Source organism: Xiphias gladius, chromosome 16 (genome assembly GCF_016859285.1).
Source record: "Xiphias gladius isolate SHS-SW01 ecotype Sanya breed wild chromosome 16, ASM1685928v1, whole genome shotgun sequence".
NCBI classification, from domain to species: Eukaryota; Metazoa; Chordata; class Actinopteri; order Istiophoriformes; family Xiphiidae; genus Xiphias; species Xiphias gladius.
Genome location: NC_053415.1, coordinates 21,588,176 through 21,607,092, shown reverse-complemented (window position 1 = coordinate 21,607,092; position 18,917 = coordinate 21,588,176). Strand labels below are relative to the sequence as shown.

The following is an 18,917-nucleotide window of genomic DNA, read 5'->3' as shown; positions in this document are numbered from 1 at the left end:
TGAAAATGTACGTGACTATATTTTATACCGTATTCTAAATATCATTGTTATCGCAAGTTTACTGCAAGGAGAGTTTTGTTTTTTTTTACTGGCATGATAGAAGAATCTTTGGTGATTATGGATATATCTTCACGAATACACTAAATTGATCGAATGACTTTATTTTCTATTTATTAAAAGCAGCAACTTGTTTTCTCCGAGTCAAACGCGAACATCGGCACAGAACTCTCAAATATAAAACCGGTGACGACACGAGAGGCTCAGACTGAATCTAGCGGTGTGTCGTGTGTATCTGTTCAGCTGTAGCTCTGTGTATGTGTGAGGGTCTATGGTGTATGTGTCTGTACGAGTGTGTGTCCCGTGTGTGTGATCTTTTAAACAAGGATCAGCCAGTGCACATTACTGTCTTATCTATTGTCTTACCTACAAGTGGATTGTTCATATACAGTGTGTGAATATTTATTCAAAGTATGCGTGAGGGGTGTTTATGTGTGTGTGCGAGTGTGTCTGTCGCCAAATCAGTTTCCGAGCTATGCACACATACCGTTAGGTGTCGAATAGACGAGTGAAATAAGTCGTTAGCGGATTTATTCATTCGTTTATTTGAGAGGATGAATGTCAGCTACTTCTGCCCCCCCACCCGGCGCGCATGCGCACACAGTGTAACTACAGCCTCCTGCTCCTATTTGACCCCTGTACATACTGATCTGTAAATAATGATTAAAATCAAATCATCTTTGATTGCCAACTATATTAAAAAAAATAATTGGAACTGACTTGACGTATGGTGTTTCTAGCAGCGTGTTAGCGATAACATCATCGCTAATGGAGATCTCTTAGCACAAGAAGTGTTAAACATCTCATTGCAAAACTATGAGCATTACTCTGCTGCTCCACTCTTCTGGTTTCAGACTTTCCACAGAACTTCGGGGCCTGGCTGCAGGGATTTTCTTTTTTTTTGCTCCCATTCAGCCACTAAAGCGTTGGTGAGGTCCAGCGCTGATGCTGGATGATGAGGCCTGGCTCACAGTCGTTGATCCCAAAGGGTTTCCTCCACATCAAACTGGGAAAAAGCCATTTCTTTGTGAGCACAGACACACAAGATGAAAAGGAATTTTAAAAAAAACAAAACTTTTTTTTTAAATAAATAAGTTATTGCTGACAACATATAGAAAAAAAGAATCAGTTATTACGTCTGTAGACTGAGCAGAGCCAGAACCAAATATCTCTGGAGGTTCAGTGAAAAGATCAGTTGTAAAATCTTCATGCCAGAAATTGAACAATAAAAAGAAAGTTTTCTATCATGGTTTATCATAAATACTAAACAGATAAAAGGAATCAGTTTAACCCCTTTTTTTTGGTTTTGTTAAGGGAACAGTCCAAACATTGGTCTGACTCCCAGTCTAGGGTTTACCCCCCCCCCCAAGGAGGGTCCCAGGATGATTAAAGGGATAAAGCATATAGTTATTTGTTGTTCTCTCATTGTTGCTTTTTTCTTGGGAATACTTTTCACCACTTCAGGCCTTCAATAACTGCTCCCGTGAGTTCAGTCTGAGAGGGAAAACTCAGTCCTTGTTCATTTCCACACTGAGGCCAGAAACCGTGACGAGGAATCGCAAACATCACTGTTTTTTTTTTTGGGGGGGTCCACAGAGAGGCCGAAAATGTCGGGAACCACTGCTTTAGTTAAATGTATCATGTAAAACAAACTAGACCCTCATTTGAGTTCTGCAAGTAGGTACCTCCAATGGACACTAGATGGTAGAACGGACTCACTGCAGGGGCACACGAAGCCGCTGGAAGAACCTCCCCGGTCTTGACCCCGAGGTTTCCATCACACTGCAAACAAAACCGCTCCAGCTGAAATACTTCCGGATAAACTTGCGCGTCTTTGCTGTTCAGTTCCAATGAGCGGCTGAAATTGCTGAAAACATCCAGTTGGCCCACGGACGGGGACAGATGTTTGCGGTGTGTAGAGGATGAATCCCAACGACGCCGGTATCTCCTGGCTTTTCAATGCAATGCCACCAACTGTTGTTCACACCCTGACGTTGGGACTATTGCTCTGTTAGACTGTAGCCCCCCCCCCAGTATAGCTGCCGCTTTCGACGTTTTTTAACGTAATATTTGTTGTTTTGAGCACCAGAAATGGAAAATGTCTACTGTTGGGTAGTGGGCAAATATCTCAAACATAAAGTGCTAGTTTTTTATTTTATTTTATATAATTAATGAATCTATGTATTGCTATTTGGCTGAACTGAACTTTTAACCATTCTTTCATCTATAAGTCAAGCTCTCGGGTTTTGGTGAACAACCCTCACATTTATTTGGGCCTTGTAAAGAGGGACATTTGGGACGTTATAGAGCAGAGGGGCTGAACACGAACACACCAAATGAAAGGAAGAGAGAGAGTTTAGGATACATCAGAATAACCCTTTATATATATGAAACAGTTACTCAGCACTGTGAAAATGGAGAAACTCCATGTCAGTTTTTGCAGGCGGTTTTTTGTAGTTCGGGTCAGGAACCTCGCCGTTCGTCCTGACAACCTGACCTGAGATCAACCTCTGCCTGTTCCCGCCCATCTCAAGTTATCTCCGGCCTGTCTGCCCGCTCCTCATTAACATAATTATGCAGCTGCACGGCGGGAGGTTTCACGGCTTTGAGCAAACGTCGTGCGCCCTCCGGGTTGCGGGACCGGCAGAGCTCAGTACAGTCCCGAACGAGGCCCAACATGACTGCCCTGCTGCTGCTTGCGGCCTGCCTCCTCCGCGGGTGTGACCTCTCCCACGTGGAGGAGATGAAGAGCCAGGAGCGGCTCCTGCTCAGCTCCCTCGGGCTCTCCGGGCGGCCCCGGCCCGCGGGGATCCACCAGACCCGGCGCCACGTCCCCTCCGCGCTCTGGAGGATGTTCCGGAGGTCGGAGAGCATTCAGAGCCAGGAAAGCGACCCCTGCACGGTGTCAGAGTACGGGGTCCGCGGCAACATCATCCGATACGTGCAAGACCAAGGTATAATGGCAATTCATTTAAGGGCCCGGTATGCTCAGGAGTCCAGCAATTAGACAGGTTCTTATGTGAAGTTGAGTCTATGGTATTCTGATGTGTTTTGAAAAGGTGTGGATGGATCCAGACACTGATGAAGATTTGAGAATAAAGTCAGAAATCCAATAAATTTCATAGATTTTTTTTTTTTGAAGATGCTGTATTTAAAAGCAGCATACGTTCATGTCTTAATAAGTGCAATTAATTTATTTGGATAAAACCAGACTTAGCAAATGTCGTTTGCTGTTCCACTGGTAGATCGTGACATGGCAACCGTCTGAGCTTCAGTTAGAAATTCTCGTTTGCATGTAAGAGTCCACGGTTTTGCATTTACTGAGAGGACACAGTTTTAAAATGAATTAGACAGATGGGCTTAAAGAAAGTAGTAAATTGCTCTTTGAGTTTTTGGATAGACTTAGTAATTCTCAGTTACTCGCATTGCACAAATATTCCTTTCCGCTGGGCCAATGGCCAAATGGGTTTAGGACTCTAGCACAAATATAACAACTTTTAAACTGGAAAAGTGCAACAGGCCTTATCGCAGCCTGCAAGCCTCAGCACTATGGTATGAGCCAGAATATACACTATTATTTATAGATCAAAGTGTTACTCAGGAACATGATAGAGCAAACTGCCAAAACACAAGAAACCTTAATAATTTGTTTTGTTTTTTTTAAAAGTGGATACAAAAGCGTGTCTCTGTGTGTGTGTGTGTGTGTGTGTGTGTGTGTGTGTGTGTGTGTGTGTGTGTGTGTGTGTGTGTGTCGCCTAAATAAACCCCCGAAAGAAAGTAAAGTTCGTGCTAAAAATCCGGTCTCCCTGCTGATGTTTTGCAGGCAGGATGGTGTCTGGGTGGAGCAGCGGCTGTCAGGCCTGTCTGGAGAAGCAGCTTTTCTTCAACATGTCTGTCCTGCAGCCTGTGGAGCTGCTGTCTCTGGCTCAGCTGGAAGTCAAGTTCCACTGGAAACCCTTCAGATCTGCAGAGCTCCTGCAGGGGCCCCGGGCCCTCAGTGTGTCTCTCTCCAAAGTGATCCGAGCCACGCTGAGGGGAGCAAATCCCCAGGCCAACCGCAGACTCCTACTGTCCCAGTCGATCCAGTTGCAGCCTGAACCCACCGCCATCACCATGGACCTCACCGCGCTGGCGGAGAACTGGCGCAAACCGGGACGCAACTATGGTTTGGTTCTGGAGCTGCTTCCTCTCAGCACAGATCCAGAGGAGCTTCTTTCTTTTCACCCTGGGAACTCCCTCCCATTTGAACCAGCCTTCACCCTGCCGCTAATCCAGGCCTCGCTGGTGGCCGTGTCCCTCAACCCCCACCAGTGTCGCTCCAGACAGAGGAGAAGCGCCGTCCACCTCCCCGTGACGCCCAGCAACGTGTGCAAGGCCCGACGCCTCTACATCGATTTCAAAGACGTGGGCTGGCAGGACTGGATCATCGCTCCGCAGGGCTACATGGCCAACTACTGCCACGGCGAGTGCCCGTTCCCACTCAGTGAGAGCCTGAACGGCACCAACCACGCGATCCTGCAGACCCTGGTGCACTCCCTGGACCCGCAGGGCACGCCTCAGCCCTGCTGCGTCCCCATCCGCCTCTCCCCGATCTCCATGCTCTACTACGACAACAACGACAACGTGGTGTTGCGACATTACCAGGACATGGTGGTGGACGAGTGTGGGTGTCGATGAATTTGACATTTCTGATTGGCTTTTGAAAAAAATGAAACGTCCCCTAGCTTACCCCCCTTTTTTTTTTTTTTTAGTTTAGGAGTGTTGAATTCTCACTGCAGTTTGATTTGTCAGATCATGTTTTCAGTGTATAATGTGATGTCTTTGTAGTCAGTGGTTTTAAAGATTGTAAGATTTATATGAGTTTATGCTCAGGGAAGTTTTGAGAGACTTCTTCAAAAATATGATGTTTAAACATCCTGGAGGGTTGGTTTGGAAATACAAGTATTTTTCTGTCACTAATTTGGGTGGAGCCTTTTTATTAATCCACACTAGGACAGCGTTCTCAAAGTCAAATTACGTAGGGACCACTGGTCAAATTGTTCTCTTGGGGCGGCCACTTAAACAGTCAAAAATTCCTATAAAACTATCTATAATACAGTTTTTTTTTTGCGTCAGTTTGCATTACCTTATGGACAAATTAGGAACTGCTTGGTTGAAAAGGAAGCAAACAATATGATGGCAGTATTTTTTTACTGTGCTGTAAAGCTATCTGAGAAGGGACATTTTGCTTTGTATTGGTTATGACCCTACAGAAAACAGTGTTATGTAGGATACAATATTAAAACACAATCTGAATTAGAGTGGCAATTATTGTTGATTTATGTTTTTGATTAGGTTATAAACAATCAAAAAATGGTGCCCATTAATGAATTCCCAAGGAGCGTCGTCCAATCCTTTTTCTTTTTTTTTTTTTTGTCCGATGTTTTGCTTTTTATTGAGATATATGACTCAATTTCTGTCCGTTGACTTACTGATTATTCTGCTATTCAGGTCTTTATTTTAGCCTGAAGGTAAAACCTGTATTGCCTTGGAAAATTGATGCTCATTTAAAAAAAACTAAAAACTGTATATTTGCTTTACCACAGATGAGTCCTTAATTCCATTTCACCATTCACCTTTAAAGTTTTTTTGAAATGTAACATTAACTTCTTTTTGTGGACCTTTTTGGATAAAAGTTAAAATCAGCAGCTTAAATCCTTGATATTGATACAAATATTCAGTAAAAGATAACCACACATATGTACAGAATAAGTTTTGGCCTCTAAGCGTCACCACGGTTCCCCTGTGATTTAAATGTTTCACCGGCAGAGACCAGCTGCTCTTTTATCTACTCAGTAAGAAATTAATTCTCTTATCTCACCTTTCTGCATGATAACACTCCCACCCCCTCCCTCACCGAGCCAGACAGACCGAGGGGGTTGCCATGACGACGGCCGGTCGCCACAGCAACCGGGAGAGGCTGACAGGTTGTAGTAATTAGCGAGAGAGACGTGGAGAGAGTTCGGGGTGTGAAGAAGCAGGGGAGGAGAGACCCGGTGAGCAGTTTTTGGCTCCCATGACGTTCCCAATGGGTTATGGTATTGTTAATTTGAAAAACATGTTGTAGCAAGTTTCCTTTAAAGGTTCCCAGCCTTTTTCCTTTCTTTCCCAGGGTGTGAGAACATTGTTGACATTCTTTTTATCGAATATTCTTGAAACTTTCAAGGAAAGAAAAAAAAATGGAGCCACACACAGGTCTTCAGATTTAGGAGGTTGAACAATGCACAGCTGGTAAACAGGTGTGGAAGAAATTATTCAAAAGAATTGCAATGTTTTGGTCTGCATGAGTTGGAGTCTCAATAAACGTAGTGCTCTCAAGTGTGCAGGAATTCAGTACTTTCCTTCAAAGAGTTTTAGAAATTAACATTACAGCAGGAAATTAGAGCCTTTACACATCACACATCCACATAACCCATTATAAGGAGACTCCAGCGTTCTAGTATTGCACTTACAGAAAGTTGGGGAGGGGTTATAGATTTAAATTACAATTATCAAAATCAAAGCGCCAGACACTGAGATATCCTGACTTTTAGTATCTAGTATGGGTTAAGTTCCTACGTTTCCCATAACACAACCAAGAGGGGTGGTAGGACCTTCATCTGTAAAATCCATGTATTGCCCCTTTAAGCATGGTTTTGATAACTTACAGGTGAAAAATAATGCATGGATGCCCATATTAAAAGTGGGCTAAATTTGTCGAAAACATTGCTTTTTTTGTGTGTGGATATTTGTTTTAATAGCATTTCATGATAGGATCAACAGAGGAACCCCAAACACAGGACACGGACTCCGGAGTTACAAAGAATGAGGAAAAAGTTAACTGTCTGCTCACCGGGAGTGAAGAGGGACAGAGGTGAGGATCATGGCAGGTACAGGCAGAGGGCTGAGGGAAGCCGGTGGCTGGCGAAGGAGGGCGTGGACGGCGGGGATGAGGGGCAGGGTTGTGGCTGTGGCTGGATGACCGATCGGCAGGCAGGGAGAAGAGCAGGAAAACAGGCAGGCACGCAATGGTCCTGTGGCATGGGGAGACATGGGTGAGATCAGTGATCAAAACAACCCGAGAGTCAAAGCGCTAAGTGGCCTGAGAACGTGATCTGTCACACCGGCTGAAACAAAGATGTGGCGATGAGTGGACGAAGAACCGGGGTTGTAGATGGATTGCATCTTTTTGTTTCTTTGTTGACACCCCTGTCTTTATCCCTTTCTGTTTATTGTTCTGTCAGATTTCTCCATAATATTGTTCCCCTCTGATGTATAATATCACTGAACTGAAAAAGGAACAGTGGAGAGATAGGCAGGAAAAAGAAGAAGCCTCAGGCACTTTAACAGTACTTTGCTGTTAAAGACAGAGCCATTTCCACTTCACCCTCCTGGGCCACCAATGCATGCTATCTCTAACAGTCATACTCTCAGAAATGTTTTTCTTCCTGTCCCTAACACTAAAACGCTCTCTCTCCTCCCTAATGAATCTTCAATCAGTAACGGACGAGCCACGGAGGGAAATGATCTTTATTAAGCTCTACATTGGTGGTTCTCTAACTCAAGCCTGGGGACGCGCTGAGCTTCTTCGGCACTCTCAGAAAACAAGATACGGAGTTGGGCTATTTATCACTGGGTTCGGGGAAAAAGGTAGAAGTCCGTTTTTACCCATGCTAGTGGCATGACTTAGGGACAACAATGTTCTGTGGATCAGTCCACCACTTTGGTCCAGACTGAACTATCTCAACAACTTTTAGATGGATTGCCATTCATGACCTCCTCAGGGTGAATTTTGGCCATTCACTTAACATTTAGCCGCGTCATCAGGTCCAACTATCAGTTTGTCCAATACTTTAGTTTATGACAAAAATCAACAAAACTAATAACATTCCCATCAGCCTCCGCTGTGCTAAGTGCTAATTAGCAAATGTTAGCGCTAACATGTTAAACTAAGATGGCGAACAGGGTAAACATTATACCTCCGAAGCGTCAGCATGTTAGCGTTACTGTGAGCGTATTAGCACGCTAATGTTAACATTTGATCCAAAGCACCACTGTTGCAAAGTACAACCTCACAGAGTCGCAGGCTGTAGACCCTTAGCCTCTTTTTGAAAGTAAGGGAGCCCTCAACAAAATCGAGTAACACTTTGATTTATTATTAAAAATTTTCTGACTTTGGTGCTATCTGGTGGTTTTACCCATATCTGACCTGCTGACTTTAGGATAAATGGGCTGGGAGCAACAAACAGACCGCACCAGCTTTCACCTGTATTGTCTTATTATTTTAACAAACAAAAAATAATCGGAATCGAAATAATCCGAAAGATGGTGTAAAGATGGCGGCTCACCATCGGATCATTTTGGATATAAAACCAATCTCCCACAGACAGTAACCAAGAGGTGTTCTTCGGGGTTTACCGCTGCAGGACACCTCCTTTAACTTGGTATTTAGTGACATTAGTTACATATATTTTTCAAAATCAACATGAAGGCTACTGACTTCGCTAACAAAACTAAAGGCTGGTTGATTTGGTGATTAGGCTAGGATGACTAACCAAATTTAGCATTTCTGCATGTAAAAATCAATGCAGTACCTTTGGGCTACAAATAATAGAAATGGATGCATACACACACGCTTTTGTTAAATCTGTGCTGTGCTCTGGTCATTGACAGGTCCCATGACCACAGTGCAGATGTTATCGCAATGGATAATAGCTTAGCTTTCTCTCTCTCTTCCTCCTGCTGCAGTTTCACTCTCCCAAATGGGCACAGTCGATGAAAAATGAATAATCAATACCAGTTGAGGTGCAGCCTGTGAAGCCAGTATGACTCAGCCCTCCTGACTTTTTATGTGGCTTCCTCCGCCCAACTGTATTTCTTTGTGGCATCAGTTTGGGGAAGGCCTGATCTTAACTGGCCCGCAGAGAGCCCTGACCTCAACCAGCTTCCAGAATCCGGTGTTTGGTTGCCATTGTTGTTTGGGGTTGAAAAATGGGGATTCATCATGTGACACGGGTCAAAATTCAAATTCAGATGTTGCAATTAATGTTTTTTCACCGTCAAAGTCTTTAAGACGTATTTATGTTGTAAAAACCTGGTACGGTTTTTCGACGTAGTCTGCTGAGTTTTTAAAGTTTGACTTATTTTTTCGCTGAAAACAGTGGTTTCCCTCTGTGACTTAAATATAATCATCAATGCAAAAGTGTCACGTGAAAATCATAATTAGATTTAGTGTTCATTCCTGCCTGAGAGAGAAAGCGAAGTGGCAGACGGAGACCAACTAGTGGTCTATACTGTGGCAACACCAGTAGAGCCTGCTAGTCTGCATTAGTGATTCATCCCTCGCAACAGGATGTGAAGACTCGTGGCATTATAAAGACGGTGTCCTTCATTTAGTAAGAGATTGTAAGCTAAATGCTGTGGTGGAAGGCATGACATAAAAAACAGAAAATAACAGTGGACGATAAGATTCATTCAAGCACTGTGCTTGAAACCAATTTTGTGCTGTGCCGTTAATATTTCCATTTTATGCAACTTTTTTTTTTTTTTTAACTTTAACTTCACTACATTTCAGGGGAGATTATTTCACCTTTTAGTTATTTTTCCCATCCTTTTACTTCACAGACACAAATTCAGCAAGTAAAAAAGTAGTGACTTTTGATTCAAATGCTTGTTTAATTTTACTTTAGTGCAGGATGTAGTGGAACAGAGGACTTAGTGGAGAACGAACCACTTCTGACACTGTGAGGAAATGTTCTTCTATCAACCAGCAGGGGGCAATGTGGCTTCAGTTCCAGGTTCAGAGCTGACTGGCTACTGTAGTTGTTCGTGTATCCACTGGTTTGATGTGTGTGTGTGTGTGTGTGTGTGTGTGTGTGTGTGTGTGTGTGTGTGTGTGTGTGTGTGTGTGTGTGTGTGTGTGTGCGTGTGAGGGTGTGTGTGAATACCCTCAGCATGAGGTAGCTGGTTAGCTGTGGGTAGGTGCTGAGCTGACCGCTGCAGAGAGAGATCAGTAGTGAATCTTAGCAAGGCTTGTGTGTATGCGTGTGTGTGTGTGTGTGTGTGTTTGTGTGTGTGTGTAGGGCTCAGAGGTAGGTTTTATCTTATTTTATCATTTTATTTATGAGTTAGTTTGTTAATAAGTTCAACATTCAAAAACGCAGTCAAAGCTCATCTAATGAGCCATAAAAACACAAGATTTGAAAGTACCTTTCATTTCCAAATCGATTGACGAGTCTCCAAATACTCAGACTAACACGTATCAACATCATCGTTAATGTTTTATGGTGCTCTACGAATGTGTATTTATACCATAAACATACACATATCTCCAATTAATAACAGTTGACATTTGCACGATGTTTGCAAGGATTTTACCATCTAAGGTTCAAACTCTTCAGTTATGTCACTTATGCCTGACGTGTGTGTGTGGAAGAACTAAAAATACAGATTGGGCCTTTATTGAAACAGTATAAATTCCCATACAAAGATGACATCTCAGCATATCAATATTTGAGAACTATTTGTTTGTTTAAAATGCTTGCTACACACTATTTAAAAAAACGTGATGAGAATATATTTTTTAAAGCTGATATAATCTGTATTCTGTATTTTCATATTAACAGTGAATCACATGACTTGTATGAAAAATGGGCAAACTCGCAGAGAATTCCCTCTGCTCTATGGAGTGATTTACCCTCTTTTGGTTTATTAGTTAGCTGTTTGTTTTGGTTCACTCTCATCGCATGTCGTTTTTGGCTGCATCAGGAAGCTGTTTTCGGAAAGAAAGAAAGAAAAAAAAAAAACAGCTCTAAAAACCTACTGTACTTTACCTGCTAAGCATCAAACAGGAGAAAGACACAGTTAGCAACTAGATGGTGAACACAGCGGAGCATTTAGGAGCCAGAGAGCCAGATATTTCCCTTCAGGAGTTGGTGGAGACCAAAAAAATATCAAAATATTAATATATGAATATAAAACTTATATTCACCTGATGGCCATAAACAGAATATTGCTTTTTTTTAAAAAGTTTTTTCTTTATTTATTTGCACGAATAATACAACACAAAAAACATAATGCGTTAAAGGAGTAAAAAGGACTGTGCTTGTGATATTTATAAAAAAAAACCCAAAATTTATCAGTGAAGAAAAAGAATAAAAAACTAGTGCTGATATGTCTATTTGGGAGCAATTTTGCAATTAGCAAACAGTATACACAGACATTGTTATGCAGCCTCAGGTGTTATTGCTAAAATAATTAGTTACCTAATGAGTGGTAGCAATAAAATATGTCAAATCCCAAAACCGCAGTTGCAGAATCTGATGTGTAAAAGTTGCTGTAGTCACTGGCAGCTGCGACCAGATGTTACTAAAGAGCCATATGTTACTGTGAGCAGCGTTAATATGAGCAGATGATGATATGAGTGGCAAAGATGACAGTGAGACACTTACCCTCTCTCAAACGCACAAAGACTCATCGTTCCACTGACCTTCACAGTGAGTACTGTAATACACCATCTGATTCAACAAACACTCTGACTAATGTTCTGTCTGCTACCCCCCCACACTTACACTTACACTTGTACTTCTTGTGAGGACACTCACTGACACATTGAATTCCTAGGCCCCTTACCCTAACCTCAACCATCCCAACTCAACGCCTAACCCCAACCCTTACCCTAACCCTGACCGAAACCTAATTCTAACCTGAACCCTAAAACCAAGTCTTAACCCCCCAAACAGCCCTTTCAAAGTTGCGAGGACCGGCCCAGAAATATTCTAACTTTCAAGAAATGTCCTCACTCTCAAGGTCTCAAAACTTGTCCTCACAAGGTTAAAAGTACATGCACACCCACATACACATACACACACTTCTTGGCTTCCATGTTTCTAATCCTTTTACAGTCTGTGTCACACTGCCATGCACTTGGCACACACACACTCTGTCACCTAATCAATGGTAATGGAATTACTGTGTATCCTGCCTAGTGACACAAGCCTCTGTGTCATTAACATGCTAACCTACACTTTTGGTCACACGCATACACATGTTTGCATGTTGGAACATGTATGTACGATCAACAGCACACTCAACCACATGTTACACGGTAGATAATGTTGTCGCTGTGCCGTGAAAATCCCCACAAGATCGCGGGATAATTCATGATAAAAGCTCCACATATCAAGTTTTTCATATCATCAACAATCAATTGAATGACTTTGTGTAATGTGTGGGAGCCACTCGTAGTGATGATACCGCAGAGAAGTATTGACAGCTCTGCAGTTCTGCAGAGCCTTTTAGCCCCTTTTAGCTCATTTTCTTGGCACAAGTCTCGGTGTTTCCATCAGGTAGCTGATTTCAGCAAAGTTAGAGACTAGCTGCTGAACATTTAGCAGTTAAAGTGACCCCCCCCCCCTTTTATTTTTAGTTTTTGTCCATTAGTTAGAGCATGATTAAGTTCTGTAATGTGACCCCTCACTGAGTGAAATGGAATTTGCAGGCGGGGTGTTATTTTGGCCAGGATTTGATCAAACTGTGTAGGGATATGATGTGACTGCTCAAAAATGGACTTATCTTAACAACTTAACCTCTGTCACCTGCATTGTTAGATTTGCTGATGAAAAATAAAACCCAGTCTTTTCAGGCTCTGTCACACCAGTAATTACACAAAAAAACAATAAAATCTGATAATTCCAATGGAATCACCTTAGTCAATGGATTTGCACACTGACTATGCATTTAGTTCAACTTTGGTGGATTTATGCTAACAAGGTCCAGGGTCAGTTTTTCATAATGGGAAGAGCTTGCTTGTCCTAAATCACATTTGAATGTATAATAAATGAATGTATATGGCCCCGAGTGTAAGATGAGAGTGACTAACTGTATATTTGTTAATCTAAAACACAGCAGAATAGTTACCGCAGGATGACAGGATAAGAAAAAGGTTGTTTTTTTTTAATCGCACTGTCTTTAATAGTTTTCTCTGTTCCTCAGTAAAGGCTGCACCTGGCAGCTTTGTGAGGGATCCTTGAGAGGAAAAACTCTCAGCTCAGAATCTTTTTGGTGCCATATAGGAGAATGGTGGTAACATAAAATACTCTGTGAATACGGCCCCTGGATGTCAGCGTGAGTTGTGGCCGGCGGTGTCCTGTAATGAGGTGACAGTAGGTTCCACCAACGCACATTTTTACACCCCACATGGACACACACACACACTCAGATAGAGGTGACACCATTCACCCCTGATCCTGTAGCCTGCATCTGTGCGTGTGTGTCCAGGTGTGTCCAGGTGTGTCCAGGTGCAGCAGCGTCCCCACCCCAGGGGGAGGGTGGTGTTGTTTGTTTAATTAGAAACTCCTGCACTGCCACTGGAGGTGCCAGTGGCAGTGTTTAATTAGAAACTCCTGCTTCACACTGGGAGCAGTTCCATCCATTCACATTCATTCTTACACAACTTTAATTTTCATGAGCATCTAGCATCAGTGTCACATATTAAGACACGTCAAGCTCTTGTGGTCAACGACCCTCTGCAGGTTAAGGTGCCACGTTTTATGAAGAACAGTTCTTGCTCAGTGAGACAGCTCCATGACTGGAAGTGTAAAGTCTGCCCTGGCCTCCATTTGCTTGATTGCCAGAGGATGAATCGGCTCAGTTGTTATGAATTAGTTTGACAAATCAGTAACGGAGATGATCTGAAGTCATTATGTTGTTCTGAGGTCATTTGGCTTTTGACTTGTAGGCTCTATAGATGAAAGTATGTCCCAGACGATCCACTGGAGTGCGTTTTCTTTTAAATGTATGTTTGGGAAAGAAAAGCCGAATCTCTGAGCCAAATCTGATCCATCTGAGCCTGACCACAGGCTTAAAAAACGATTTAATTCTAATATTGAATTATTTAGCCAGACAGTTGCAAACACTAAATGGCTCTTTCCAATAGTCTATTATGTTAAATTATGGAATGCAAAACAGGAAACGTAACCTCTTTATGTGCAAAAACTCAAAAATTAAAGGTATTCTTTCCAAACCAGACCATACTAATTCTGGGATAATTTAGATTTTTTTTAGAAATTGTATATATTTTACATTTTTGCACACCATGCTGTCTATTTTCTGGATTCCTGCCCTTCCAGGTAGTCGTTGGTTTCCATTCATTTTTATAATGTAAAAATAAATACGGACACTCTTGAAACCTGTTTGAGTTGTGTAATGTGTCACAGCGAACATCAGGAATGCGGTAGCTTTTGTCAATGTTACATTATTGCAGCAGGGTAATGCAGTTCAGGCTTTTCAAATTAAGCTGCGACTTAAAAGTAATACCAGCAAATGATGATGCAACTTTGACAAGAAATAATCGGACTCTCGCGAAGACTGCAATGGATTTTGTTATCAATTCTTCCCATAAATGTAAACTGATGAAAACATCCAATGGTTTACATTTATGGGAATACATGTAAACAAATTGATGTCTGAAATGGTAAGAGAAGAACATAAAAAAAAAAAAAAAATTAAACTCAGCTCTGATGTTTAGTATATCTGCAATTTTTGGTCAGTGGGCAGAAACATGTAGGACCGCTTGTTTGGTCCTTTAAATTTGTGAAGACAGAATTTTCATTTAAATGTTTTGGACTCTAATCGCTACTGGAACCAGGTGAGAAAAATCACACCAATATGTGCTTAGAATCACTGATCAGCACATGCAGTATTAAAATCACAAGCTCGAACGAAGGGGGGGGGGCGGCCAGGAAACCTTTTCCAATCTACGGACACACAGCAACAACCTGAACCAGAGATACAACAGGTATTGAATATGGAAAAAAGACCTAAATATAGATATGTGTCTGTGTGAGAGTGAGTGTGTGTGTGTGTGTGTGTGTGTGTGTGTGTGTGTGTGTGTGTGTGTGTGTGTCACACGCTTCAGTGTTTTTTTTCCCCAGTGGGACTCTCAGACCAGCAACCAGTAAGCAACCAGTCGAATTTACAGCATATTGATTAAATTAGCATTCGTTCCACAACCTGAATATTAACTCATTCAACACACACACACAAACATTTGCATACATGGACACACACTTTTGTCGTGAAAGTGTGCGCACACGTTATTAAGAATTCACACACACAGACACACACACACACACACACACACAGTGGGCGTACACACCAGGAAGTGATTAATTTCTCCTCAGTGAAAGAAAATTTGACTCTACAGAAAAAAATGTCTGTCATAAGGCCCGGGTCACGTCTGGATTGTAGGTTGGTGAAAAATGACAGCAGGCGATGATCACCTGTCCACTGCCTGCGGAAGAGAAGGATGTTTTTTTTCTTTACCTTTTTAAATTCTCCAGGGAATATTGACAAAGCTGCAGAGAAACACCCTGTACCACATTTATGCAGGGGGCTTACCTGCCATCCCAAACCTAGAAAACTTTCCACCGAATTAATTAGTTGTCGAAACATGACAAATTAGGCAGAAAAACAACAAACAACCTGGCCTGTTTGTTGTGATGTTGTCCTTCATTTCCTGTGTCCTCTACAAATTAAGCTCTCCTGTGGAAGAAATGCTCAACATCAAGATATATGAGTTTTTTCGCCACCCTGTAAGATACAGTTGTACGTCTGCGTGCTACATGAAATGACTCTGATTCTCTGCAGATGAGCAGGTTTTGTATTGACAGTGCCGAGGAAGTAATTAGCTCACACAGGAACGCCAGGGAATGTGTACACAAAGGCAGGAATGATTGGACAAACAATTATGAAGCTCTAAGAATCAAAGGGGAATAAGAAACTATATCTACTAGTCAGCAGTTTCACTTTTGAATAAACAGATTTACCATATTAAACCACAAATTACAGGAAAGGTTTTTTCAGCTGCTTTTGGACATACTATTGTATATTTGCAAATATTCCCAAATTTGACAGTTTACATGCCACAGAAATGCAACTTTTTAAGCTGCTTTTTACCTCCAATATGTATCTGACTCGAAGACTAATATACGGACTTGATAAAAATGAACATACACTTGACTGAAATGCTCTCCTAAATATTATATACATTACATGTACTCCATAAACCTCTTAACCACTCTCATTTACACATCTGAAATCTACTGAAAGCATCTTACTTATATAATTAAAGACAATCTCATTAAAATTCATGAAATTCCTTGATATACCAGCCTAGCAGGAGACTAATGATATGCGCTAATTAGGCTTTCAGGATCATTTGCTTCCCCGTTCATTCTGCTCACTTTCTGTGGCCTTTTTCCTTCTCTCCCTGTTGACAATGTTCATTCATGAATTTCCTTTATTGCTTTCCCATGCCATCAAAGCTCCTCTCATTTACAATTCTACAGATCTAAAGTACGGTCCTCTGACAGGTAACCAGTCGAGTTTCATTCTAACATTTTAATCAATCATTTAGGGGATACAAATGTTCAGAGCTGCCTTAATGTAATTTTTGTGGTAGGAGCACGCTGTGAGTACAACACTGACACGTTCCAAGTATGTGCGGCGAACGTGCTGGAAAACAGTCGCCGCAACAGGCGAACAGCCGCTAAACGCTTCACTTTCTTCACCAGCCATAGATTACCTTTGTCTGCTGTTTGGTGCTGGGCAGCCAGTGTTACTGGGTTTGCCAGGCCTATCCTGCTGGAAAAACAGCTGCCGCTGCTGGGAAACGAGGCTGATGAGAGCGATGAGACTACACCATACAGTGCCGTAAATCAAAAGAATGATCCGAAAGACTCCAAAGGTCTCCGTAGAGTCGATGCGGAGGGCAGGGTCTGGTCATAATTCTCGGTTGGTTTGTCACTATGAGCGACCCCTTTTACATTACACGTGGTACATCGATTCATCGTTTATTAAAATAATTCATTTAAATATCATTACGCATCTTGTCTTTAATTACCAAAATATCGGGCCTTTCTCCATCTGCCCCAGCTCCAAACTTCGGCTAAAGTGGTGGGTCGTGCATAATTTGGTGCTTTATCTGTATCTATCCTAAAAAAGTTATTAATTTCATTGCATCCCTTACTAATTGAACTGTGCAAAAAATATTCTCGCGAGAAAGAGGAGAGTTGGCGTTATTGAGCAAACCCGTGGCGAGCAAAGACAAGCTGGTACGACTGACAGTGACATGAGAAAGAGTGCATGCATTCCACACAGCGTGTTTTCTCCCCTCCGAGGTGTCCTCTCTTTGACGTAGAATTCGGTCCCTACTTTTGTCAAACAAAGAGTGGCAGATAACATTTTCTCAGTTGCTTTTCTTGGATTGTCTGGATTTTCCCAAAGAAACGTGTAAGTCGAGCCCCCCATCCCGAACAACCAGTTATCCCCTGCCCACCTGCCCACTCATGGCAAGTTTAAAGCAAACGATCAAACTGAACACCACTGTCTGTGAAACCTGTGAAACCATGAGCCGCGCAGGGCTGGGTGATTTCAGAGAGCGGCAGGGCTTCAACCAGAGAGGGCTGAATGAATCAGATGTCTCACCTCGACTGAGATTCAAATGCCCCAACACGTCCCCTTATTGTCCCACACTGTTTGCCCCTTGACGAAGCAGGGACTGCAACGGCTCCTGGGCAGCAGCACAGAGAGTAAGGTAAGAGACAAACTCTTACTGATGGCCGGAGTCAAAGGAAATGTTTGTTCAGACTGAATGTGAAAGCAAATTTTAGAGGTGGTTCAATTGCATACGAAGTCCTCGTTAAGATGCAAGTGGACAGACACTGATTTGCTCTTACCTTTGAAGCTGATTGAAAATTCATGCTCTTCCGAATATTCTACGACCGCGCCTCGTGAATTCACAGAGACAAGCGCAAAAACTGCTGCATGAAAAAAAAGGGCAGAAGTTCCTGTTAGGCCGTCACACAGGCACGCGCAAATAGAAACACTCCACACACACACACACACACACACACACACACACACACACACACACACACACACACACACACACACACACACACACACACACACACAAACACACACACAAACACACAAACACTTACATGACTATCTTGCTAACAGCGACAGACATTGTGTAATAGTTTGTATATTGCCTGTAAGTGGCAACTTAACACAGATTGAAAAAAGAAAACAAAACACTTCAGCCGTCAAATGCACGTCAATAAATCAAACAGAATATTGATCAGTGTTCGATCTGAATGTAACCACACGGGCCAACATTATGATGAGCTGCATGGAAACTTGCCAACTTGTGTTATTTCTGTGTGGTTTGTGTATAACGCTGAAATAATAATGTTCCACTGTACAGTGTACTTTGGGGAATAAGCCCTGGCCACTGGGAGTTCTGGATTCACATCCTTGCATTTCATACATAAATCTGTCAACTCTGTCGGCTAAAATGACAAATATTCCAGCGAGAAATGGCAGCTATGTCAGCGATGGTAATGCTAAACAAGGGCATACACAAAGTTAGCTCCACGGGTAGAAAGAAATGACCCGTGTGTGTCCAAAAACGTCAGTTTTCCACAGGGTCATGACAAGAGACTCTGTACGGCTGTTTAATTTTTTCCTCTTATGAGCCTAACAGCGTGACAAATTTTCCATCCAAAGCCATCAGTATGCTCCTCGATCAGCTGTCACCGATTCCCAAACCGAAACCCTACGCGCGTGGCACACACCGAGCCCTAGCAACAGCCTCGAACACACACTAACAGTCTGAGCTGTCTTACCTTCAAGCTGCCATTTATTCCTGCAGTTTCAGTGTAAAACCATCCACAGCCTTCATAAAATATTTTAACCATATCAATTTTAAATTAATTCAATATGATTAAAAAATAATAATTCTGCTTTCTGAGCTAGCAGGCAGGCTTTCTTCTTGA

General features: G+C 42.3%; 1 protein-coding gene across 1 annotated transcript; it reads left to right on the top strand.

Annotated features, from left to right (window-relative positions):
• Window positions 1-1,811: 1,811 nt before the first annotated feature.
• gdf3 (growth differentiation factor 3) lies at window positions 1,812-5,637 on the top strand. The gene is made up of 2 exons (XM_040147530.1): window positions 1,812-3,011; window positions 3,881-5,637. Exons 1-2 carry the CDS (start codon window positions 2,735-2,737, stop codon window positions 4,732-4,734), a joined length of 1,131 nt encoding a protein of 376 aa, XP_040003464.1. The 5' UTR covers window positions 1,812-2,734; the 3' UTR covers window positions 4,735-5,637.
• Window positions 5,638-18,917: the final 13,280 nt, after the last annotated feature.

Excerpts from the sequence above, each read along its gene's own strand:
- gdf3 (XM_040147530.1), top strand. The coding sequence starts at position 2,735 with ATGACTGCCCTGCTGCTGCTTGCGGCCTGCCTCCTCCGCGGGTGTGAC. Across the intron at positions 3,012-3,880 it reads CCGATACGTGCAAGACCAAG|GCAGGATGGTGTCTGGGTGG; the intron begins GTATAATGGCAA and ends GATGTTTTGCAG.